This window comes from Triturus cristatus, chromosome 2_1 (assembly GCF_964204655.1).
Source record: "Triturus cristatus chromosome 2_1, aTriCri1.1, whole genome shotgun sequence".
In the NCBI taxonomy this organism is placed as follows: domain Eukaryota; kingdom Metazoa; phylum Chordata; class Amphibia; order Caudata; family Salamandridae; genus Triturus; species Triturus cristatus.
Window position 1 is genome coordinate 1,183,342,777 of NC_140581.1, and position 27,387 is coordinate 1,183,370,163.

At 43.6% G+C, this 27,387-nt stretch overlaps 1 protein-coding gene across 2 annotated transcripts in view; it reads left to right on the forward strand.

Annotated features, from left to right (window-relative positions):
* Positions 1-27,387, forward strand: part of DNAH6 (dynein axonemal heavy chain 6) — a 2,458,578-nt gene that overhangs the window by 1,797,681 nt on the left and 633,510 nt on the right. For both annotated transcript variants that reach the window (XM_085636629.1, XM_085636630.1), the window contains 2 exons: positions 3,491-3,694; positions 23,553-23,678. In XM_085636629.1, the coding sequence (XP_085492755.1) occupies positions 3,491-3,694; positions 23,553-23,678 (330 nt within the window). The remainder of the gene's footprint in view (positions 1-3,490; positions 3,695-23,552; positions 23,679-27,387) is intronic.

The window sequence follows — 27,387 nt, forward strand, 5'->3', positions numbered from 1 at the left end:
ACATAGGTTTCACACACGTTATAGTTAGGAATTAGCATTTCAAAAACCTTGCAAATTCACTGAAAAAATCATAGGTTTCACACATGTTATAGTTAGCTGGACATTTCACTCGTACAAAACCATTGAAATTCCCCCGTTATAGTTAGTTCAGCTAACTATAACTCGCGCAACCGCAGTGGATTTGCAAGGTTTTTGAAATGCTAATTCCTAACTATAACGTGTGTGAAACCTATGGTTTTTTCAGTGAATTTGCAAGGTTTTTTAAATGCTAATTCCTAACTATAACGTGTGTGAAACCTATGGTTTTTTAAGTGAATTTGTAAGCTTTTTTAAATGCTAATTTATGTATGTATTATTATATTTTGTATATATTTATTTTACAATAAACTACCTATGTATATAGTTATAGATTGACTGCATCCTATAATATGGAATGGCTCAGCTCTTTTTTTTTGAATTTGGATAAAGTTGAACAGCATAGTTAATATCTTCTATAAACTTATAAACAGTTTAAAATGTTTTTTTTTTTTAAGGGTTTTTCACGGTGCGCGCACCCCGCGATTTTTTGAAAAAAAATAAAATGTTTTTTTCACCCTTCGGGGTCCTTCAGGGACCCCCTGACAAAGGCGAGGGGTCAGGAACTCTATACCCTGCCCCCTTTTCACGTTCTCCACCTTTCTTTTTCACTGTCACACACAAAATGGCATCTGACACTTCCTGATTTCGACCGATTGGAATGTTGACTGACATCTAACCACCAATCAGAATTACGCTCGCGGACATTTGGTGCGCGCGCCGTGCGCACATATAGATATTTATGTACTTTTAACTGCAATTTTCTCAGGAACTACTGAACAGATTGACACCATATACGCAAAAGGCACATGCCTGACCTAAGGACTACCTCTTTGCCAAATTTCAAGTAATTCTGTTCAGCCATTTGAGCTGTACCTTCGACTAAAGGTCCTATGGGAAAATGCATGCGGAAAACGCGTTTTGGGACCCCCCTTTTTCTCAGCCCCCGCTTGACGAATTACCCCGAGACTTTCAGGGTAGGAGCTGAGCGGAGCGCCCCATTAGTTTTGAGAATTTCACGAAGATAAGTCAAACGGTGCCAAAGTTATTCAAAATAGAATTTTCAGATTTCCTATGGGAACTCGGTCCTAACTATAACTATCTACTGGCGACTGCCAGTAGATAATATATATATATATATATATATATATATATATATATATATATATATATATATATATTCACAGAAAGAAACATAGGTTTCAGGGGTGTTATAGTTAGCTGGCCATTTCACTCGTACAAAACCATAGAAATTCCTCTGTTATAGTTAGTTCTGCTAACTATAACTCGTGCGCCCGCAATGCACTGCTGTTGATGTCACATATTGCATCATTCATGACATGGTAAGTGACATCACTGATGACATCACTGATGACATCACTGATGACATCATCCAGTGAATGTAGTTTAGTCTGAAATTTAAATATGTATTATATATATATATACCAATCTGTATTGAAGATTGAGTGGATATATAACTGTCTGGATGAAGGATTTAGTAGCTGTCTGACCTTCTAAGTGAGTAATTAAAAGTGTCTCACTTAATACATGGATTAGTAACTAAACTATGTGAATGTGTGCATCACTGTCTCTGTTGTATAACATGCTGTATCAGTTGGTAACTAACTACATGAGTGTGTATATTAGTTATTGATTAGTTGGGTGAGTATTTGTATGGGACACTGAGTTTGTGTGTGGTTGGATGGGGTGTGTGTAACTCTATGCATAGATGTGTGAATGGTTGAGTGACTAGGTGTATAGGTTTAAGAGTGCATGTGGAAACAGTTGTTTGGGTGACTGAGTGTATTTATTTGTGTGTTGGTGAGCAAATATATGTTTTAGTTGTACATCTTCAACAAAGTAAGAAAATAAAAGGCATTGTATGTGAGAGTTGGTGTATATAAATAAGTATGTGTAAGAGTCAGTGATTGTGAGAGTAACTATATGAATGAGTGTATAATTCTAATTATGATTTTTTAGCAGATCAACTATGAGTTACTATGTGTTTGAATAAATGAGGTGTTGTTGAATAATTGTGAGTAAATGTAAGTGTGATTAATTTTTTTCATGAGTGAGTAGGATGACTGCATAACCGACTAAGATGACTGCTGATGTGTCATTGTCTATATATGTGTGTAAGTGCATTTGATAGTATTCTATTAATTAGTGACTGCATGTATAAATGATTCTGTTGTTGAATGGTTAGTTGTGTGTGTAGACTTAGGAATCAGTGAGTGGGTATGTAGTAACTGGTATTGGTGTGTCAATGGTTTCAAATATGGTACTCTGTATTTTACAGTGAGTGATGAAAGGTTATACTAGTGTATGATGAGGTGTATAGAATGTCACGTGGATGATGCCATCAGTGATGTCATCAGTGATGTCATTTGAGATGTCATCAGTGATGTCATCAGTGATGTCACTGACCATGTCATGAATGATGCAATATGTGACATCATCAGCAGTGCATTGCGGGCGCGCGAGTTATAGTTAGCAGAACTAACTATAACGGAGGAATTTCTATGGTTTTGTACAAGTGAAATGGCCAGCTAACTATAACACCCCTGAAACCTGTTTTTTTCTGTGAATTTCTAAGGTTTTTTAAATGCTAATTTCTAACTATAACGTTTCTGAAACCTATGGTTTTTTCAGTGAATTTCAAAGCTTTTTTAAATGCTAATTTTTAAGTGTGATAGTAGTTATACCTATTTTATTGTACTGATTTTCTACAGTTTTTTAACTGTTCATTTATAAATATTTTATTCCTTAAATAACATTATTTTTCTGAAAATTGCAAAAAAAAATTACAAAAAAATTCAAACTGAAATATTGATTAATTTTGTTGTTTTCATTCTTGATTTTAATATATTTATATTATTTTCTTTAAAAAAATGTTTTTTCCCCAAAAATGTCAGAGTCGCGCACTCAAAGCGTACACCTCATGGTGGGTGCGCGGATTCTAGCCGCTATTTTAGAAAAGTTGTGAAGGATCCGCGTACGGTGTGCGACGGCTGCGTGTTTTTCAGTTACATCATATACATTTAATATTACGTGATGTGCGCGATTGGTATGCGACCAGTCCGCGACTCTTGCTACCGTGCATTCGCGACACATGCGCATTACGGTACGAGATGCTTGCGTGGTGACGGGTCCCGCGTGATGTCCTATACGTGCTGGGGCGCGCTGGGTGCGCAACTCCCGCAGAAAAATGTTATGTTCCAAAATGATATGTATGTGTCTTTAATATACATATTAGGGCAAGAGATTATCTAAGATAGTCATAAAAATAACATATTTGTACTTATAATAAACATATTTTTCAAATGGGAGAAGTTAATTTAATGGGCATTTGAATAGAGCTTTCTAAATTGGTATGACACTGTAGCACTCACTGGTCTCCTTTTCCTATTCTCAGTTGATCGAGTGTTGGATTAAGGAATGTCAGAAGCTCGAGATTCCTATCAGCCCCAAATTCAGTCTCATAAACATTTTAGGAGACGCCTATGAAATCCGTCAATGGAATACCGATGGCTTGCCGCGTGATCTTGTGTCAACAGAAAATGGTATCCTTGTGACTCGAGGTCGGCGCTGGCCCCTGATGATAGATCCACAAGATCAGGTGAGAACCGTTTATAACCAGATCTGTAATTAAACGTTGTACTTTTTGGCAAATTGATTTTTATGTCTCTATGCTGTGGGGAGGAGGAGCTTCCATTATAATAGTATAAAACTGTTACGGTGCTGCCAGTTATGTAGTGTTACCCTTCAGAAGAATTAATCAGCTAAAAGCAGTTCGCATTGTCATTATCTGGAATGGCAGCGGCTTTTGATGCACTTGTTCTTGCTGTGTAATTATATATGACCATCGGTTCATACATGCGGATGCCTGATACAATCAAGGCAGTGGCGTACCTAGCCTTATGACCGCCCGTGGCGGTCCCTCCTTTTGCTGCCCTGCGTCGACCCCATTGAAGACGGGGGGTGCTGGCGAGATTCGGGGGCAATTGCCGCCTCGCGATGGCCGAAATGTAGAGCGGGGGTGCAAATGCCACCCCGCGATGGCCAAAATGTAGAGCGGGGGGAAATGTCGCCCCGCGATGGCTGAGATGTAGAGGGGGGGGGGGGCGTTCAGGGGTATTGCTGGCCCCGAGACGGCAGGTAGTGGCGGGAGGAGGTCGCCGCCCCGGACACCCCCCTTAGCTACGCCACTGAATCAAGGACCCAGGAGACTGTCTCGACTGCAGGAACAGTTCATTTAATTGAATTTTAAATAATTCATATCCAACCTACAGCCAAAGGAGTGTTCTCCGAATTTACTTTGCCAAAAAATGGGAAAGTAAAATATCAACCAAAGTTCTTTTATGCCCTTGTTACTTATGTTATTACAGGAAACAGTGATCCTATAGCCATATATGAGCACATTTTCCTATTGTACATTTAGGTCTTCAGTAGATTCTCATACTAAGAAGCTTTCACAATATAGGGTAATTATACATAAAGAGGTTTGGCAGCTTTTTGGCATCATTTGGTTAGGTCAGTACTCCAAGGTGGTTCCCGTGTGTATTATAAAATGCTAATGTCCACTGAACTTTTTAGAATCCTTTTATCACCATTAGAAGGGATTGTGCAGATACTGCTTCTCAAAGGTGTGCATTTTTTTTACATTTCCAGTCAATGCCCAGCAACAATTTTTATTTGTCCCATTGGGGAGCAGCTTCTATCTCCTATCTGAGCGACAGGCCACAGTTTTTATTTTTACCCCATCACTGGGTAACCATATTAGTTTGTGTCGTCTCAGAAACCATGTGCAGCATGCACTCTTCTTCCTGAAAATACAGAAACTTTTGCAGCTGACATTTGTGCTGTTCATGGTTCATATTTTCTTCTGCGCTTTTTTTAATTGTGTTATTTGTAGGGAATGAACCTAGGCAGTTAGGCAGAGGGGTACTTTACCGAGAGCGAGTATACAGCCCAATCCCTACAGGTTACAGACTTTGGACAAGAGGAGTAGACATATGTTGATCAGAAGTTGGCATATAGGGTGAGAGAAGTAATGGGAGAGTAAGGTGACTGGTGAAGGGCCTGAAGTACTTTCCTGAGCAGAAGGAGGTAGAAGAGTCTGTATGTAGTGCGAAGAATGTGATGATATTTGTGCTGCCATTCTTTAGGTATGCAACACAGTGGACAATGCCTTTGAAGGGTGTGATAGTGGGATTATTAAGTCAGGAGCAGAACTTGATTTAAGAATATGTGAACAAGTGCATGGGACTGGATGATTGAGTGGAATGTATATTAGAAGAGAAAGTGTTCAGTTTTGCCCAGGAGACCGATCTGATGCCACACCAGTGGGATTTTATTTATTACATGCTCCTTGACAGAGATGCTGGGATACATATGAAAACGTAGATATTCAGAGCTGGTATGAATGAGGGGTAGGAATCCACTGAAAGGCATATTGTGAATCAGTCAGTAATTCATACTTTCAACTTACTATTGGTATGAAAAAACATGCAAGCAGGTAACATATTAGATATAATAAAATACATCAGCAAAGACATAAAATAAGTAAAAAATAAATAATAGTGTAACAAGCCGACGTACAAAAATGAGTATTTGAGATCATGGAATTCGTGAATCGATCCTATTCCTGATCCTAATAGGGCCAACAGAAAGCTGTTGACACACATGCACACCAAAAGAATATCCAATAATTGCAGAAAAAGAAAAGCAGGTCTACACTGGGCAACATTTGGAACTTTAGGTACTGCAATAAGAAATACAATTATATGAAACATAAAATTTGCAAACAAATGTAAAGTGCATGGCAGTTTGTGAAGAACTCATATGCCAAGGATTGTTGTTTAAAATGTCAGTCGCTTATCTACCCTTTGGTAATGCAAGCAAATCATCCTCAAAGCCCATTCTAAAATATATTAAATGGGAATGGTTCCAGGTATTTTGAACATTATTTAAACATGGATTCATGGATTCCTGTGTTTTGATCAAAACCTAGAATTTTACAGTATGCTTCAAGAGTTTACGGTCCTTTCTGGTACCCAGGACAAGGGCCTACGTCCTATCTTAGACCTCAGGAACTTCAACCGCTTCCTCTGGAAGGAGAAGTTAAAAATGTTGACGTTAGCTCAGGTCTTGTCTGCCCTCGACCCTGGAGACTGGATGGTAGTGTTGACTTGCAGGAGGCCTATTTTCACATTCCCATCCTGCCGGCCCATGGCACTACTTGCGGTTCACGGTAGGCCATGAGCATTTTCAGTTTACCGGGCTCCCCTTTGGCCTTACCTGCGCCCCTCAGGTGTTCAAGAAAGTGATGGCGGTGGTCACAGCTAATCTGTGCAGATCAGGGGTTCCAGTCTTCCTCTATCTCGACGACTGGTTGTTGAAGGCGGGCTCAACCCAGACAGTTGTCTTCCACCTCCAGACTATGGCTGACCTCCTGCATTCACTGGGTTTCTCCATCAATGTGCCGAAGTCACACCTGATTCCCTCTCAGAAGCTCCTCTTTATTGGAGCGGTTCTGGACACAACGGAGTTTCGGGTCTATGCTCCCAAGCAGCAAGTTGGGGATATTTGGGCTTTGATTCCAATCTTTCAGCCCTTATCCAGGGTTTCGGTCAGGATGACCCTCCAGCTACTGGGCCTGATGGCCTCCTGCATCCTGCTGTTGGATCATGCAGTGGGACCTGAAGTTCCAGTGGTGCAACATCAGGGAAATCTGTCTGACTGCGTCCAGATCTCAGAGGGCACTGTACACCAACTGCAGTGGTGGCTCACAAACCAGCATTGGGTCAACGGCAGAATCCTCTTCCTTACTCAACCAGAGTTCACAGTGGTGACGTATTCATCACTGCTAGGTTGGGGGCAGCCACATGGGGGGGCAGAGATCAGAGGCCTCTGGTCTCCGGCAGAGTACGGGCTCCACATCAACCTTCTGGAGCTAAGGGTGATCCGCCTTGCACTGAAAGCATTCCTTCCCTCTGTCCGGGAAAGAGTAGTGCAGGTGTTCACAGACAAAACCACTGCCATGTGGTACTGCAACAAACAAGGCGGGGTAGGGTTGTGGACCCTATTTCAAGAGGCCCTCCGCCTCTGGACATGGCTGGAACATCAGGGCATATCTCTGGTGGTTCAACACCTGGCAGGTTCTCTGAACGCCAGAGCAGACAACTCAGCCGCAGGTGCATGATGAATCATGAATGGCGTCTTCACTCGGAGGTGGTGCAAGGTCTCTCTCAACAGTGGGGAGAGCCTTGGTTAGATGTATTTGCCACCAAAGAGAACGCACAATGTCAGCAATTCTGCGCATTGGAATTTCCAAGGTGGCAGTCACTCCTTTGGCCGTTCTGTTCTCCAGGACTTTCTGGTGTGAATTTAGTTTGCAGACCCACCTCCGGGGTTGGTATTGCTGGAGTGTCTATTCTAAGGAATCAATAACTAACTGTTTCTTTCAGATGAACAAGTTACTTACCTTTGGTAACGATATATCTGTAAGAAACATAAGTTAGTTATAGATTCCTTACCGCCCCATCCATCCTCCCCGTTCTGTGCACTGACATCTAGGGTTAAGGACATCCTTTCAGGGCCCTAGTTTTGTGCACCAATGGTCAGTGTCCTCCATGGCTCTGCGTTTCTGGCGCAGAAAGTCGTGTACAGAACTGATGTCAGTGCGCGAGGGCGGCGTCTAAGTAGCTACCGCGACATCATTCCGGTGACCACGACACCAACGACAGACATGTAGCCGACCGACGCCACCTTCCAAGGCGCAGAAGTACTGCTGACGAAAAAACTTTCCGGATCCAGTCTGACGCCTGGGGGTGATTCTAAGATAAGGAATCTATAACTAACCTATGTTTCTCACAGATATTTGTTACCGAAGATAAGTAACTTATTCAATAGGGGGTGTACCCACCCCAAATAATGGACCCATTGATCCTAACCTTTACTTACCTGTAACGCCCCTAAATCTAGTATTTAGGGGCAACCCTGAACCTTTCCTCCTCAGACAAGAACAGAAGAGAAGAAGGACCGAAGAAGCTGTTCTGAACTAAGAAGAGGAGGACGCCCACTGACTTGGTCCCAGCCCTACCATCCTGTCCGCACTGCAAACCTGCTCCAGCAAAATCCCGGTGTGTCCTGCAGCCCTGAAGAACCTGAAGTGCCTGCACTGCCTTCCAAACCCAAGACTTTGTCTCCCGTGAGAACCAAATTTTCTCACCCACAATCTCTGGCTCTGGTCAAAGACGCTAGTCTGCACCACTCTGCATCCGAAGCCCATGGTCTGAGTTCAAGTGGCCGAACACCACGAGGAAGTCTCCCTGGCGATCTTGACCTGAGAGCTGGTGATCTCTGACCTGCCTCAAATCTCCAAATGATGCCTGCAGTCTCTTTCTGGAGGATCCCCCGACCGGTGCTGGTAAGAAAATCTGGCACCTAAAGACACCCCTGCATCCGACATCCCATGGCCTTGGGTTGCCTAACCAACAGTGTCCCAGAATCCCCAGGCATCCCAAATTACCTCTCCAACTGGTGGTCACCGCCAGAAGACCTTTGTCCCCGAGCCTGCAGTCTTTGTTGCAATCGGAGAATCCCCTTTGAAATCAGCAGGGCACCCGACACCAAAACAGCACCGTGCACCCACCGCCTCTGTGCCCCTTTGCCCTGAGCCTGACACTAGGAGCTTTGCTCCCACAACGTTGTGGCCTGCTCATGAGCAGCCACCAACAGGAGGCCCCCTATCCCCATTGAATAATATTGGGCCTCAGCACTCTGCACCCAGCCACACTAGTGCCGCTGAGGGTGTTTCAAGAGTGCATCCTTGAACCTGAGGGAACCCTGGCTCTAACTCCAGAATACCAACTCCCACAAATAACTACTTACCTGTAGACTGATAACTTCATTTCCTCCCATAGTATTGCATTGACTGTTTTCCTTCTTCTTCTAAGTGTGGAGTTGGTTTGTACGAAACACTGAAAAACTGCAAATGTACAAAAACTGATTTACTTACCTTTTCTCTAGGAAATGTCCCAGTGTGCTATCTAGGCATACCACACTGAGTTGAAAACGTAACTTGAAAAGTAATCTGAAAAGTAACGTACAAAGTAATCTGTAAAGTTACTGAAAAGTAATTTTGAAATATTGACTTACCTGTTATTCAACCAACTGCATTTGAACCTGCATTCAACTGTTAAACATTGCATAGGATTTTGCAAAGCATTTATTTTGCTTACCTGCACCAGACGTGGCTTGGTTCTCGTAATAAAATAACGAATATTTTTGATACAAACAAATTGGTTTGAGTTCAGTCTTTCGGTGTGTGACATCATTTGCTGCCTGAGTGCGTAAAACAAATGCTTAACACTACCCTCTGGTAAAACCTTAGTGCTCGCCCACACTACCACAAATAGAGAGAGTAAGGTGCTATATACTTTTACCTCTGCCTACCTTTGGGGATCCACTGGACTCTGTGCACACCATACCTCATTTTGGTATAGTATATACAGAGCCAGCTTCCTACAAAAGAGTGTTGTCACTCTACCATCACTGTATGAAATAGTTCTGGGTGGCTCACCAACTCTTTGTGGGGTATGTCAAGTGAAGAAAGGAAAGGTGGTGCAGAAGAGGACCATCTCGCAATGGATCATAGTCTGCATCAACATCTGCTATGCATTGGCTAAAGAGCAACCCCCTAAGGATTTGTGTGGTTATACCACCAGAGCTAAAGTTGCAACGACTGCGTTAGCTAGCAGAGTTCGGGCCCTGGACATCTTCCAGGCAGCAACATGGGTTTCCCTGCACACGTTTACCAAATGCTACTGTCTGGACAGTGAGGAAGTAGGGATGGGAACTTTGCTTGCTCTGTCCTGCAGATTTTCCTTGTATTAAATTGGTCTCCAGAATCACCTCTGGGTTGAGGTATTGCTTGGGTATCTATTCTAAGGTAAGGAGTCTGCAGCTAGAAGCTCTATCAGATGAAGAAGTTATTTACCTTCGGTAATGCCTTATCTGGTAGAGACTCTATCTATCAGCAGATTCCTTACCGACTCACCCATCCTCCTCTCTTTGTGAATGGATTTCTAGGGACAGGGCTTTCCTCTTTTAGGGCCCTAGTTATCCACACCAGTGGTCAATGTACTTTGTGGCTCTGCACTACTGGTGTGGAAAGTCAAAAAAAAGTAACTGACATAAATGTGCCTGGGTGGCGCATATATAGGCACTACGAATGTCATTTTCGGAGCAGAGTCGAACGATGCCACGTACCGGTGCTCAGGGATTCTTCTCACGAAACATTTCCGTATCCAGTCTTACGCCTGGAGATAGGTATAAGGTAAGAAATCTGCAGCTAGATAGAGTCTCTACCAGATAAGGAGTTAACAAAGGTAAGTAACTTGTTCAATAGTTCTCCCTAAACTATTATACCTATTCATAAATATCCCTATACCCCTCAGAAAGCACTTTTTCTTTTACCACACTCCGGGCTCTCCTGATCAAGTTGATTTAAGCAAATAGGCCAGCAAGGATCTCATGGAACTTGTTGGTCCTCCCATATGCGAAGAGGGGGGGGGTTGAAGTTCCCGATCCACAAATATAGTATTTGGTGGCTCATTGTCACTTCACCAAGTTTAGGTACAGCCCTGATGCCTGCATCACCTATCTCATTCCCGAATGAGATCAGACTAATGGAACTCGCTTTTACTTTTAAGTTTTTTCCAAATGCAGAAGTTAATTAAAAAAGTGGCTTCGACCCCCTGGGCCTGGAAATCTCTTTGTCACAAAACCGGAGCGACATGCTTGTATTCATCGACCATTAAGCTGAAAACTATGGCTATCTATATATAAATGGTAAGTTACGGTCGTTGGAGCAGTTCTTCTCCCTGGAATGTGACACCACATGTGACATTTTTATTTATGCCAGGATATGTAACACTATAAAGGACTCTCTGGTAGGTTTTCCAGATGAATCTACTGACTTCCTCACATTAACGCAGGTCATAACCTCAGCAGATGCCACCGAATGTGTCTCTAGGCTTCGGGATATGTATCACAATGCAGACAGGGTTAGTCAGATGCAGCCAGGGAAGCAGAGTTGGGCGAGCTCCTGACTGTAGCTCAATGGACATATTGCTGTACATCAACTGGTGTAAGCTCTTTGAATGATAGACTCAGGCTATTACATTATAAATATTTTCACTCGGCCTATAGTATACAACAGTGACAGCACAAATCTGATAGAGACATCTAGCCGCAGATTCCTTAACTTTTGAATTCTCCCCAGGAGTCAGACGGGATCCGGATGTTTTTCAGCAGTACCTCTGTGCACCTTCCGACTCAGTGATGATGTTGCCTCCGGTCGTGACGTCAGTGGAGTCATATTAGCCTCCTCTGGCACGCGGACGTGAGATTTTTTTTTTTCATGGTGCAACGCTGATCCAGAGAAGTTGTTCCTCCGGCTGTTTTTGTTGGCCTACCTGGACAGTTTTTGTCGGTTGAGAACAGTGTGCCTTTTCCATGTCATCAGGTTTTAAGCCTTTTGGGTCCTGTGCTCAACAAATGTTGGTTACAGACCCGCATTCTGTTTGTATGTGGTGTTTGGGAGAACACCACGACTCCGAAGATTGCAGCTCCTGCCAGAGGCTGAAGTCGAAGGCGCTCAAGGAACGCCTTATGAAGTTACTGGTGGGACGTCTGTCGCGGTCCTCAGAGACTTCGCGGCCTCGGTCTTCTTCTTTCCGTGCAGAGGTCCGTTAACGGAAGCATTCCAGGAGCCGGAGCTGTTCTCAAGGATGACGCTTTCCTGAAACGTCCAAAGGTAAATGCAGGCATTTGAAGTCAGGCACCCCCCCCAACTTTGCCGCATGGAGACTCTGTCTCCCACGGCTTATCCTGCTCGCAGGTTGAGCAGACAGTACGTGACTCCACCCCACCTCTTCCCCTCATATCCGGGAGCCTGGGCATCAATGGTCCAGATGAGCAAGTATTATACCTCTCATTTTCAGACCCTCACCTTCCTCTGGAGAGCCTCTGGGCCCCAAGGAGGTGAGTGGAGCCAAACCAATGGGTTCGCCCTCGGTGTCAGTTGGGCCATCTGAGTCGGTGGGTTGGCGCCGGTCAGCGTCAGCTTACTCCGCTAAGGTGTCAGTGCACAGCCCTTCGGGGACTCCACCTTCAGCTTCCATTCCTGGTCAGTCTGCATTTATGTCGGCAGAGCCAATCAAAGGCACTTCTCCTCCTACTGACATTGAATTGTCGCTTTCTGAGCATCGGTCGGCGTCAGGTCTGAAGTCGATAGAACAAACTGGGGGGAGTGTGGCATTTCCACTTCCTTCTCAGAGTGAGACTTCAGGAGGTCACCTTGTGACGTGTGATGTAAGGGAATCTGGCTTTTTTCAGCCCATATCCAAGATTATTCCATCTCAGGTGGAGAAGAGTTGGATATCTGCACTTGGTGAGTCTTTCCCAGCCTCGGGGCTTTCCCCTCCTAGTCTCCCTACTGAGGCAGGTTCCTCCTTCGCAGATATGTTGAGGAGAGTTGCTGCAGTTTTGGACTTGTAACTGCCTACAGTGGTGAGGCCCACCAACCCTCTGATTGATGTCCTTCATCAAGGTCAGGTGGGAGAAGAGCCTGTTCTTAAATACAGTGAGGCCCTGTTTGACATATTGATGGGTACTTGGGCAAAGGCTGATACACGGGTCTCAGTGGACCGTGCTATATCTTGCAGACATCTGCTTGCTCCTGGAGACCCAGTTTGTCTCCTCAGGCATCCTACTGCTCGTAGCTTGGTAGTTCAGGTTGCTACAACTTCACAGGATATTAATTCTTCACTAAAGACTCAATTGAATAGAGACTAGGAGTCAAGATGCTTGTGGCAAACACATCTTTGCTTCTACTAGTTCTGCTTTAAGGTCCACCAACACGTCTTGTGTTCTTGGGCTTTTTTTCCCACACTTTGTGGGTTTCTTTACAGACTATGTTGTCATCACTTCCAGATAACCTCTGTTTTGATATTGACAAGCTAATTAGAAATGGTCAGCAGGCAGCTAAGCTGATAATTAGATGTAGCATGGATACAACTGATTCAGTAGGTCGGCGCATGGCTTCTTCTGTGGCACTTCAGCGTAGTGCATGGTAAAGAATGTAAGGTTTTTCAGAGGTCCAGGTAACTTTGGCCGATATGCCCTTTGATGGCACCCATCTTTTTGGTGCTCAGGCCGATTCGGCATTAAAGAGCTTTCGAGATATGCGAAGTGATACAGAGTCTTAATTACTCTTCTTTATTTATATTGTAGGTAAGTAGTAAATGCTTTGATGGTTACCCCCACTTTTTACTAGTGTTATTCTGTTTTCAGACCAGTCTGACTGGGTTCCTGCTAATCAGGACACCAGTCACTGTGCTTCCTCCCTAAATCTGCCAGTTGTAAGTACTTTGGTACCTTCCCAATTGGCTACTGGTGTACCCTTGTAAGTTCCTAGTATATAGTACTAAGGTACCCAGGGCATAGGTACACCAGGGGTCTCCCCTGGGCTGCAGCATGTATTATGCCACCCATGAGAGGTCACTCAAACTGTGACTATAGGCCTGCCATTGCAGCCTGTGTAAGTTGGTGCTAGCACCACTTACAACAGATACAAGTTTCCTTATATCTAAGGTCACTGTACCGAAAACCTATAAGTCACCCCTATGGCAGGCTCTTCAGTCCTGAGGGCAGGGTGCTTGGTTGCAAGTGTGAGGGTGTCTGTGCAAGAGCAGCGCCCCTTTACAAACCCTGGAGGCGATTCTTCAGGCTTTGTAAGTGCGGTCAGCCATTTAATACATATAGAAAACATCAAGTCAAATACGAGATGTCTAACTTTATATTGGCTACACCGTAACCAGTCATGTTCGGTATCAAACTTGTTGGAATCCTACACCGATTCCAGTGTTGGATGTAGGATCCCATGTACTGGGTGGCTGCCCTAAGGTACCCCCCTATATTACCCGTACCAGCCTTTTACGGTCTAACCGCAAACTAACTGAGCTGAGATGAGCTTGAGCAGGGGAAGGTAGAACAATAGGTTTCCTGTCACAGGGAGGTGTGACCACCTCCCAGACATGACTTAGTGTATTCAGCTGGGGTTCTGGTGCTTGCCAGCGCCACCAGACTGCTTTGAAGGGCACATTTGGTGCCTTACTTGACAATTCCAGTTTGAGCCAGTTCATGGAGCCATTGGCCCCCTCTCTGGCGCGAAACTGGACAAAGGACTTGGGAGTATCCTCCCCTCTGTCCGGCCCCTCCTCAGGGAGGGTACCTTGAATCGTCCCAACCCTTTCCCTTGGGTACTTAAGGGCTTACCTGTGGGTGGCTCTTCAGATTCATCGTGGGACAAGATTAAAATCTGAAATCAATTCAACTTCAATCATCTGGGAACCTTGGACTTCGCCTGGAACCGAGACTGCATCCAGGAAGACTCCTGTTGCGCCTGGCCTTGTCGTTCTGCCAGTCTTCTGTGTTGTCTGTGCCTGTGGTTCATCCAGGTTCTTCTCCAGGCCTGTGCGCATCAATGACACCGGAAGTAATCTCTCTTGGAGTGAAGGAGTCACTCCACAGCATATACAGGCACCCTAACCAAGCTGACCGGTCTGCTACTCTTGACGTCCTACGGACTCCAAAAGGCAAAGCAGCACAATGTTGGTTCTGCAACTCTCTCGAGGCCTGCACTGTCATCTCAGCAAGTTTGAGGCCAGTATTCCTCAGCGGGACTGCTGGAACAGAACCCTATTGCACCCTGTCGACTTGCCATTGCCAAGGCTTGATGACTCTGTCCTCCAGAAATCTCCGGGCTACAAGAACCTCCAGCATCTCTTCCCGCCAAGATCTTTGTCCTCACCACATCCACTGCACCGTGGGCCTGCATCTTTGGTGAGCTGCTCAAGGTCCTCTTGCGACCCCTGTGCTTTCGGCCTGTTGGTCCTCTGGAGGGACTTCTTTGGCTTCAGTGGGCTCCTCCGCTTGCCCTGGGCCTGCTCTGACTCACCTGCACTTGGCGAGTCCCTTGGACCTTGCTGGTCCCAACAATGCACCTTTTCCGATTTTCACGTCTGTTGCGGCTGCTAAGGCATGTTGGTGGTCCCGCAGGATACAGACCCCTTGATTCTTGACTTCCGGCAGCTCCTGGACTGCTCCTGGTCTTCCTCAGCATCACCTGGTCCTCACAGCTGCAGAGACAAGGTCTCCGTCATCACTCCTGCATCTTCCGTCATCGGCGGTCATTGGTCTTCCGTGCCTCCTGGTCACTTCGAAGTGGCACAGACTCTGTCCCCTCTGCTTGCAGGTACATCTCTTCAAGAATCCATCCTTGAATTCTACTGGACTCTTTCACCTTCTTCACCAGCAGCATCTTTACTGAAGTCCTCTATTGTGGTTTCTGACATCACTTCGCACCTATGCACCCAGCTTCCCTGGTGTAGGTATCCTTGTTCCTAGGGTATCCACGGGTGGGGTGACTCTCCAACCTTACATCTTCCATGGGGTTTCTTCAGGGTCAACTAGAAAGGGTCCTTCTTAAAAACTGCGACTTTCCCATTGGCTTGCATTGAGTACGCGGCTGTGTTTACACTCTGCACACAGCCTCCGTGGGGTTCCTGGGTATTTACCTCGGTGGTTTCTTGTATCCCCTGTTCTTCTGAGTCTTCTGACTCAAATCTCGACTTTAGTTGCAGTTCGCATTCCACTTCTTTAGTATATGGTTCAGTCTCCCCATGGAAACCACTGTGTATTTGTGCTTACTTACCTGTTTCCATTTGAAATATTGTGTTGATATCTCCAGGCACGAGATATACCAATGTGTTAGTGAATGTGTATAAATATAACTATTTTTATAACTACACTGTGTGGTTCTTTTTCGTTTAACCTACACTATTTGATTAGTTCTGGTAAAACAAGCTGCTTAACACTCCTGAAGGCTGCTCTCCACAGCTACCACTTAGAGAGCTTTCTATGGTTGTCTAAGACCACTAAAATCACCGTAAGGGTTGTCTGGATTAGTCCAAGGTGCTTCACTTAAATATGTGTGCACCATATACTAACCCAGACTCCTACAAATGTTCTTAAGTTTTGTCTCTATACTTGTATTGTTTAGGTGATACAGGATTTTGGTTTTTCAAAGAACTAGCCTTGTCAGGACATTAAAATTTTCGGCTTTTGGTTACACCACATTGGTGTTCCTGCGAAGAGCAGATGTTATAGTTTTAATACTGTCTTGAACAGTTTATGTGGTACAAGGATACTTGAGGTATATTTTTTCCTTTTTCTTTTTCCTCTGGAAATGGGCTTCAAATTTATTTGCTGGGGTGTCTTCCGGTTAGGAAGTTTACATTTTGGCATTCTTCTTTGAAGCAGGTTGGTATGCTGGTATGCATTTCTGTTAACTTACAATATGTCTTTTAGAGAGATGTAACCTTGTATGCAGAGAGTATACTTGTTCTTCATGATTACTTTGAATTTCTGTTTCAGGCAAATTTGCCTGCCAGGTCTGTCCAACGTAGTCCTATTCGCTACTTCAGCAGAGTGCACTTGTCATTGAGTTCAAGTGGTGCATAGATAGCTTTTGCCTTGGATTACTTTTATGTGGACTTCCCAGTAACGGGGATCAAGCCAGCTTTATTATGTGATGTGTTCTTTTCCTGCACATAGGAATTTGTTCCATGGAATTTTGTTACCTTTTGGCGGGATAGATTATGTTTAAGGTGTCTGATTTGTATTCTTCTAAATACTTAAAAACTTGGTTTCCTCTATTTTATGGAGGTGATATTTATTCTTTCAGTTTGGAACATGGTTGCTAGTGGGCTCTGCTTGTGAGGTTATTTGAGTAGCAGGGTTTGAACATTTACCTAAGGGTTGTTTATGGCTGTGTCTTACATGGTTGAAAAGATTTATGTTTGGTAGCAGAAAGGGTCCATTTGTTGCTCCCTTTTCATTGTAGGGACATCCTGGATATTCCGTATTTTTGGTTATTTATAGTCCTACATTTCCTGTCAGGTGATTGGATGAGCTCTGTCAGAATCAGAATCAGAATCAGAAACAGCTTTATTCGATTTTTAAGTTTCAAAACCATAAAAGCATATATACATCAGATTTCATACATAAAATACAAATTTTCAGAGTTAAAAATAGCAGCATGATAAAGATGAGCTAATTCATAGAAATCCTGAATCTAATAACAGTTTTTAAAAAAGTAGAGACCGAAAAGATAAGAAATTCATCATCTAACATTTGTAGTCTGACCAGAGCCGCTCTACATTGTCTCAGCCCTAACTTTTTCAAGACTGGTCGTAAAATACTTTTTCTAGGTTCCGAGTAAAATTTACAAAAGAGAATACAATGAAGGGAAGTTTGGACAGAAATATGGTCGCAGGGACATGGAGTAAGTTCCTTGAGCCAGCAATTCTTCTCGGGGAATGTAACCATTCTATGGAAGATATCAGCCCTAAAACGGGATAGCAGCATACGGGTATAGCAGCTGGGAACTACTTTCAAATATGGTTGTATGCCCTGGTGAGTGATGAGTAGCTGATTGGCCATGACAGAGCTCTTGTGTTTCTCTAACATCCAGCGTGCCTCTGAAAGGAAGTGCAAACAAATTTGCTTGAATTTCCTTCTAGAGAAATTCGTCATGCTTGCTGGAGAGTTAAAGAACTCCGGATGGCCTAGCTCGATAAAAAATTTCCTAACATAGTTAAGCCAGGGAATTTTCAATGCTCCATGTAAGACTAGGCAGTCCTTTATTATTTCCCTGTTTAGGGCTGTCTCAGTTCCAGACCAGACTTTATGCCACAGCAAGATGGGCTCCAGTTTAATAAGGTCAGCAATGTAGGGCACACCCAGCTCTTGATGACAGGCATAAACAGAAGTTGACCCTGGGACAGCCAGTAAGTATCGCAGGAAAAAGTTTTGACAGGTCTGGATTTGGGTGCTTGAGGTGTTAACAATCCCCCAAATTCCTGCACCATATATTGCAGTAGATACACACTTAGCTCTATAAATATCGAGCAAGACTGGTACCGGGCGGCCTCCGACCTTATTTGAAAAATGTTTGACCGCCCCAATTGTTCGTGAGAAGGCTAGCTTACGGGAATCACCTGCCGCAATCCAAGTTCCCTTACTGTCAAAAGTGATACCTAAGTACGAAAAAGTATTAACAGTCATGATTTTTGTGTTAGATAAAAATGTATTACAGCTAAGGCTCTTCTTTTTTGTGCAACACATATTAAATGTTTTGGTTATGTTGATCTTTAGGCCTCTACTACCCATATATTCGGAGAAGCTAGTGGTCGATCTCTGGAGACCTATTTGGGTCCGGGACATAATTACCGCATCGTCTGCATATAAGAGAATGGGGATAAAGGAGTTGCCAATTTTTGGGTAATCCTGTTTGTCTGCCAGGAGGTGAGACGCGACCGAGTTAATATATAAGTTGAATAAAAAAGGTGCTAAAATACAGCCTTGTCTCACGCCCTTTTCTATGGAGAATTTGGATGTACAATCCCCCTTTTCCCCATAACGAACCCTCGCGCCCGCCTCCCGATATAGTTCTCTGATGAAAATGAGGAGGTTTGAGTCCACTCCCATTTCCTGCATAGTTAGCCAGAGTTTGTTATGGTTGATGCAGTCAAAGGCCGAACTCAAATCTACAAATGTAAGAAATAAGTTCTCTTGTTTTGCTTCGACGTACTTGGCTACAAGGAGTGCTAAGTTCAGGCCTTGCTCAATTGTGCCTAGACCTTCCCTAAAGCCATATTGGAATTGGGAGAGAGTGCCTGTGTCGTTCACCCATACTTGTAATTTGTCCAGTATGACTCTCCCCGCTATCTTCATAAGTGAATCAAGTAAAGAGATCGGTCTATAGCATTTAGGTGAACTGCGATCTCCTTTCTTGAAGATAGGCACTACAATGGCTTCCTGCCAGGTCTTTGGGAACCCCGTTTTGTTAAAGCTATTAAGAACGTTGGTTAGCAGGGGGGCCCATAACTTACTGTTAGCCTTAAAGACATCTACGGGAACACCATCCGGCCCCGGGGCCTTACCTGCTGGGCTCTTATTGATGGCTATCATAACTTCCTCCATAGTGAAGTCGATATTTATTGGGTGGAATACTGTGTCCTCATTGCCTGAATTAAAATCCCCTTCTGACTCGACCTGAGAGTCCTTAGTGTAGAGTTCTCGGAAGAAGGACAGCCAGCCTTCTTCCGAGATTGCTATTACAATAGTGTCTGTGGAATCTTTGGAGCTCTGTCTCCTTGGGGACTTTTCTGTTTTTCTGTTGTGCATTTGTTATTTGCTGTACCTTACAGCCCTTTAAAGGTTCATAATGGTATGATTTGGGGCTTCCTGAGAACTAAGTATATTGAGCCCTTGTTTACCTTAGGGTCAGATTAGATCTTGGCTCTTATGCATTGTGAACAATCGTTCCAGCTGCATTCCTTTTTTTGGTAATTTCCAGGGGCTTGTTTCAGTTTATTTATTTTGACTTTCTAGGCCATGTGTGGTCATAAGTGCTTGCTGCTGGCAAGGGTTCATTTTCATGTAGGTTGTCTTTATTAAGGACCATGAGGAACTCAATTGCCTAGTACTGGGAAAGATGGAAGCAGGAAGTCAACTCTGGGTAAGCTGGTTTAGGGCAGAATGGGTATCTCATATTTTAAGCTGTATTATTTAGCTACACAGTTACAGTACATAACACAATGGATGGCTCAGAAGTGTATGTATGAAGAGGTGTTCCTAGAATGTGAACGGTGGCCAAAGAGACTCTCAGAGGCTGTGGTGGAATGAATGGTGACTTTATCTCAGCCACTGGTGACTGCATGGGCCCAAGTTCCACTGCATCATTTTAGGAAGGTAGTATCCTTCTGCATGATTACCCCCATGTTTTCCCTGGTACTAACCTCCTTTTGACTAGTCTGACTGTGATCCTGCGAATCAGTACCCCAGTCTCTCTGCTTTCTCCCCTAAATGGTTAGGTACATCCCAGATTGGGTACTGAGGTACCCTTATCAGTCCCTAGTACATGGCCCTAAGGTACCCAGGGCATAGGTACCCCAGAGGTCCCCCATGGGCTGAAGCATGTATTATGCCACACATGGGAGACCACTCAGCCTGTGTAAGCTGGTGCTAGCACCACTTACGAAAGATATAGGTTTCCTATATCTAGGGTCACTGCACTTAAAACCTATAAGTCACCCCTATAGTAGGCCTTTACAATCCTGAAGGCAGTTTGAGGGTGCCTGTGCATGAGCAGGATACCCATATACCATATAAAGGGGCACCGCATAATTAGCAATGACCATCTCTTACCTGGCTGTAACTAACCCTACAAAAATCAACAATGAGGGGGGGAATAGACCACTTGTCCTGTGTACCAGGGTCTCATTTAACGTAGATGCTCGTCGTTAAAAAACCCTCATATACGTACACAAGTATTGGGCGGTATATGTTGGTTCTCCGCCTTCGTGTATCGTAATAGCATGATCATTGGGCTTTTTTTGGTCCATATGCTTGCCTCCCCATGGAGGAAGACCAACTGGTTCTACAGTAGTGGTCAGAGAGATAAAAAAGAGGGTGTGCTCGTGCTCAGTGAAAAGTGGTGATAAAATACCCGGTTGTCAAAACTCGTTTCCTTTATTCTTGAGATATATGACTTTGGGAAATTAAAATCGTGAACGTGCATATGAAAACCTAGTTATTGGTCTAATGCACTGACAATAATCAAATAAGGTCTGGTCTACATGTTTCAGCCTCGTGCAGAGTCTAGAGGCTTTCGTCAGGACCAAAGTTGTTTAGGGGAGCATTACTGGGCTCACCTAGTGAATTCTGGGGGTGGTTATTGTGTACTCACCACCCTCGGTGTAAGGAGTCAGATCTCTTAGTACCTGTTCCTGTGAAAAGAAATAGTGTGTATTATCACATTCTAACAACACATTAATTGCTAGTGTTTTCTCTCTTAATAATGCTAGAACGAATATTTAATTTTAACAAACATTCTTAGTATACTGGATTAATTGCGCTTTCCTGGCGCCTTTAGTACACAGAACGGACTGAAAAAAGGTTTAGAGTCGAGTTAAAACGGAGTTAAAGCAAACACCACATCGCTTTTCATTACTTGTTCTTATTTGTTAAAATGTGTTCAGAAAGGCTGTTGACATTATATAGTCAAAAAAACTCGTCGTTTACTGTCTAAGTGACCTGTTATATGTCGGTATGAGTCTATGTGTTCGTATTAAGACTAAAAACACTATCGCACTGTAGGTAGATAGCTTCTCTCCGTTCATCACTTGTGTGGATCGTGTCGTACCGACATATAACAGGTCACTTAGACAGTAAACGACGAGTTTTTTTGACTTTATAATGTCAACAGCCTTTCTGAACACATTTTAACAAATAAGAACAAGTAATGAAAAGCGATGTGGTGTTTGCTTTGGCTCTCCAACCTTCTGTCTTCCATGGGGTTTCCTCAGGGTCCACTGGGAAGGGTCCTTTTTCTTTAAAATTGCAACTGTGACTTACACATTGATTTGTATGGAGAACGCGGACGTGTTCCCACAATGCACACAAACTCCGTGGGGTTCCTAGTCACTTACCTCTGGTGGTTCCTTTTGTCCCCGGCACTTCTACGTCCTCTGGCCATTGTCTTGACACGAGTAGTGGTTCTTGTACCTCTTTCTTAATATATGGTTTGGTCCCCCCTGGGGTTCACTGTGTATTCTGTGCTATTTACGTGATTTCTATGCAAAGTGTTGTGTGTATTGTGCATATCTCCGGGTAGGAGATATATTAACGTGTTAGTGAGTACTATGTAATAAATACATATTTTTATAGTAACTTGTGTGGTTCTTTTTCATTTAATCTATACCTCTAAGATTGCATTATGGAAAAAAAGCTGCTTTACACTCCTTCTGGACTAAGCCTGAAGGCTGCTCTCCACAGCTACCACTTAGAGAACGTCTATGGTTGTCTAAGATCTCCTAAATCACCATGAGGGTTGCCTGGACTGGTGCACGGTGTCCACTTCCATAAGTGTACATCATATACCAGGCCAGCCTCTCACATTCATTTTTCCCTACCATGCCACTCTGTACAGAGACCAGGAGGAGTTATGGCATTCCAAGTGGTAAATTATTGGCTTATGGAAGCGCACTCTTTAAGCTCAATGGACCTGGGCAGTGGGGCACAGTAACCAGGGGTGGATAAGGTGATGCAGAGCCTTCTGACCCATGGGACAGGGAGAAAGACACAGGCATGCGTGAATTGTGTAAACCCTCACTAATCGGTATTAAGGCAGTTTTAGTAAAGATATGTAGGGAGGGACTTCATTAATGATGAGTGGGTGACACTAATGAGTCAAGGTGCAAAGTGTCCCTAAAAACGAAATCCTATGGTAGAATTCAGGTACTTACACCATTCTATCGCCATAGAATTTACATTCTTCGCCCACTATGCTGTCCCAGATGCTTAACAGCGAAGATGGATTTTCCCCATGGGGATGTCCTGTTCAGGATTTCTGGCAGTGAATGGCTCACTGACATCACAGGGAGACAATGCTCGAACCCTGATTATGCCTACTTAATCTATGCGATTGCCCTGAGTGAGCTAAGCAAAAATATTGTTCTGTAGACCTGACCCCTATGCTAGCCAAGTGCAAAGTCCTGGAAGTAGGCCTTTGGTCCCAGAACACGGGCCTTAAGGGAAGATGGTGATCGGCCGAACCTAGCCTAAGCATGTGAAGCATTCCTTAAAGGACTTGCTAAAGATTAGAACAGTAGGCCCCCTGATGATAGCATGGTCCATGTACTGCTTGGTAAACAGGTGAGTGATACTGGCTCCTTGCAGATTACTACTAATGCCCTCACTGGAATGATATTGATGAAACAGTTGGGACATATACATTGCATCTTCAAATTGAGAACCATTTCAGTCACCTAATCTTACTCTGTGCAGCAGTATGAGACTTGAACATGGCATACGGTTAGCCCTTGGGAACAGTAGTGAAGTGTTCACAACAAGTATGGGTAGCAGGGTGCCGGTGAATAAAACTGCAATACATTGCAAATGTAAAATGTGTAGAAAGTACTGTGATATTACTTTATGGATTGCAACCTCATTTAGATGAAAAGGTAGCTTGGAATTCACCCTTGACATGTTTCTTGACTGTATTTGTAATGGAGAAAACTTTTTTACAGTTTTAAAATCCTAATAAACATATGCACAAACAAATAGTTGCTGGAGAGATATCCATAATTGTTATCTCAGCTAAGTGAGGAAATAGCCGCCTGTTCTGGACTTCGTTGATCTTGGAATTTAAAAAACCTTTCCTCCAAGGAGAATTGAAATTGTGATCTGTTGAAGCTTTTCACTCTGAATGAGTCCCCATCGATATTATAATTAATTAGATTACTTGATTAACCAAGCTGAATGTGCTCTTTCTTGCATAGGCAAATCGATGGATAAGAAACAAAGAAAGTAAAAATGGTTTGAAGGTGATCAAGTTAACAGATTCTGGTTTCCTGAGAACACTTGAAAATGCAATTCGACTTGGAATGCCTGTTTTATTGGAAGAGGTGGGTACTTATTTTGCAGGAAACTATCTTTGACCTGACAAGCTAGCACATGTGCTCTTTTTCTCTCTCACTTGTTTCTATTTGTCATTTGTACATAAATGTAAAATGGGTGTGATAGGTTTGTCCAATGCAATTAGAGCCAATAATTTTGACAATAATAAGGGCAAAGGCTGTTGAAAGATATTTGACACCCTGGCTGAAGTATAATTTTACTCAACCCTCTTCTTGTCATAGCATGTATACTGTGGTCTAAAGTTCAACAGTCACGGTTGTTGGGTATGTGTTATGAATAAGATATTGACTGCAACAGTATTTGTTCAAAATACAGTCTACACTGGTGATTTGTTCCATCTGGACATGGTCCAAGGAAAACGCACAAATCACCTGGAAGCAGAGGATTTTTTGTGACTTAAACAAGCTCCAAAAACTCTGTTGCAACTGTGTGGTCAAGAATAACTCCATGTCCGGAAGCATTGTCCTCAAAATGCCACTGCACCAAGGTTCAGTTCATAAACTTTATTTCGGTCCTCAGACCATAAAAGTGCAGATGCATACAGTACGAACAGGAGTTAAGGTACATACAGTGATAAGTTCAAATTCAATTACATTTAATTACAACATAAACTCTAGAAGTTAGTCTAAAAAATGATTTAGGAAGATTAAAAATGATCAATTAAAACGGCTACAAACTAAGTCAACAAAAGCCTATGCGGAACTAGGAATCAGCAGCATGGCCCACCATGCTGGCTCAGTGTTAAGGTTGGCGCTATGATCGGGACTTAAATATACATCATCTGCTGCACGTGAACTATGTAGCATTTATAAAAACACCTTAAAAATGCTAACTCAATAAGATGTGCAGTCAAATAAAATTTTCATCACAGATCTTCGATTGGCCCACTTTTTACCAAGGAACTTAGCAACTGCACAGACTATCAACAGATTGGTGTTAGATTTTTCAAAAGTGCAGCGCTTCATGATGGCAATGGGTTCCATAACGCCTGCAAACAGAGGTAAGCCATTTGGTTATTGGGGACCGGTACATCGGACAAGCAAAAAGCATATGACCTATTGACTCAACAGCTAAGAGACATCCTGGGCAGGACTGTAGTGGAGTAACAGACTTTCCCCAGGAAGCTGTGAAAGAGTACACTGGGAGGGAGCCAAGTCTAAATTGCATATAGAGCTTCCTGTCCTGTGGGACCGGTGCAGCCTCCAGATATACGTGACAGTTTGAACTCCATAAAGTCCATTTTAAGGCAGCCCCAGGAAGGATAAGTTCAATGAGACTGAGCCACCCAGTTCCAGTATTGTTTCTTGACTAGGTCCTTGCTGGGCAGCGATGCTGGGTTCTTAGCGTCCCACAATCCTTCTAACGCTATTGCAGAAAGCAGGGATTTCCCTTTGTAGAGCCATTCAATTTTCTTAAAACAACCAAGTGCAATTACTTCAGAGACGGTAACAGCGTATAGGATCAACTCAGGGGTTGTTCTTAAACGCAACCAGAACAGAAGGGGGCGTAACTTGGCGTTCTCGGTAATTGTGGTTCTGTCCATGTCCAGCCTAAGTGGATGGAGATGGGTGATCTGTGGAACTGAGACCAGGGCTATCAGAATTCTGTTCTCTTTAATCAAAAGGCCATCCAATGTTTTAATTCCTCACAGTTCCGCACCCTACAGTGCTGAGCCCACTGCCTTGCTTGCATTCATATATATGGAGTGGGGCTGCTACTGGTCTGCTAATAGAGGTCCTATGATCTTTGATCAAAGCCCGGGTAATCTGTCTGTGTTGAAGACTCTGCTTCGATACATGGGGCTCCCATGACATATCCTCGGAGAGAGTGAACCCCAGATAATCAAAGGTATTCACTCTCTCCAAGGGAACCCCACCCAGTGTAAGCTTGCCATTGTATGATTTGTGGGGGTTCAACATTAAATGTTTTGTTTTCGAGGTATAGATCTCTAGACCTCGCATGGTACAGAATGCCTGGAAGCGATCCAGGAGCAGCTGTAGCCCTCTAGGAATTTTGGACACTAACAGTGTATTGTCAGTTAAGAACAGTGTTACCACTTTGGTGCCCCCCCAAAGTGGGTGCATCAGGGGGAATGTCTAAAAAGTACTGGAGGACTCCATTTACAAAAAGCGAAAAGAGTGTGGGAGCCAGTACAAAACCCTGTCGGACCCCCTTATTGACTTTGATCGGGTCTGTCAGCTGGCCTTGGCTGCCCCAGTGAACCATTGCAAAATTATCCTTGTGGAGGCGAATAGCTAAAGCTAAGACTTCGGAAGGGAGGCCCATCTCTTATAGAACGCACCAAAGCTTGGGCCTTGGGATCAGATCAAAGGCAGTCCTTAGGCCAATACAAGCTACATAAAGGCTTCCATGGCCGATTACCACCGTTTTCCATGTTAATAGAAGGAAGCGAAAGGCCTGATTGATAGAGCTAGTTTTTTTACTTAACCCAGCTTGGAAAGAGGACAGGATGTTAAAAATCGCTTATCCAGCCTGTATTTCATAAGAAGTGCGCGGGGAAACACCTTTTGGACACAGTCAATGAGACTGATAGGCCTGTAGTTGGAAGTTGATGATCAGTCACCCTTCTTGTAGACTGGGATCACCTCCAGTATCAACTATAAAGCAATTTCCGTTGAAGGAAATGTAAATTCAAATCTAATTTAAATAAGGGGCTTCATAAGTGTGCCCGTAGGGTGCATAGATACCTTCAGACAGTTCAGCCAACCACTTGTCTAAATCTTTTTTTAATATAATCAGATTGTATTGACTTTTTGTAAAACATATTAATAAATACCTTGAATTTTAAAAATAGAAATACATCCTGGTCACATATGTCATGCATTGGTTTATTCTCCTGGCATCACCTCAACTCATCAGTTCATAATATTGCCGCCATTTCCCCCTTATTCTATAGTGTTTATGTGGGCATCCTTTTGCAACATATATGGGTTCTTCTAGTTCTGAACACCAGTCCACGGCTGTGCGCTATGCTGCAAAAGGGGGTGGAGGTGTATACTTCCAGTGTCTTACAATGTCTCTCTTGGCGATCATGCAACCAGCGGCCACCAGCATGCATTGAACACTGCCTCCCCTTCTGCCCCGGTACTTCTCATATCCTCCATGATACCTGGTAGTGCAATACGGAGTGAAAGCTAAAGCTCCACCCATTTCTCAATTATGCACGATAGGGTGTTAAAGATGGTCATCCAACATGCCTCTATGGACGGTCAGCCCCACACCATAAGAAAGAAGTTCCCTCCCAGCTCCAAGCAATGGAAGCATGTAGGTGAGGGGATCTTTCCCGCCCACCATAGTTGGGATGGAGTGAGGTAAGTGATATGTAAATATTTAAGTTGAATGAACTGAAGTCCAGAGGATATGACTAGCTCGCAAGTGGCCATTCTCGCCTCTCTCCATTCCCTGTCCTCCAGAGGGCCAGCCTATGCTTCCCACTTTGGCCTTTTAGCTACAAGGAGATCAGGAGAGTGGATGATAAGGGACTTGAATTGTTATTTTAACATAGTTTATTGCTTTTTGAGAACCATAAACAAAACAGCATTGCAATAATCATTGTTGTACACTGTTATGATCCAACAGAGTGGCAACAACCAGACATATATATCAATAAACATACTGGATGTATACCCTATAACAGGCAATATGAAATACATGAAATCATAATAATACACCCAG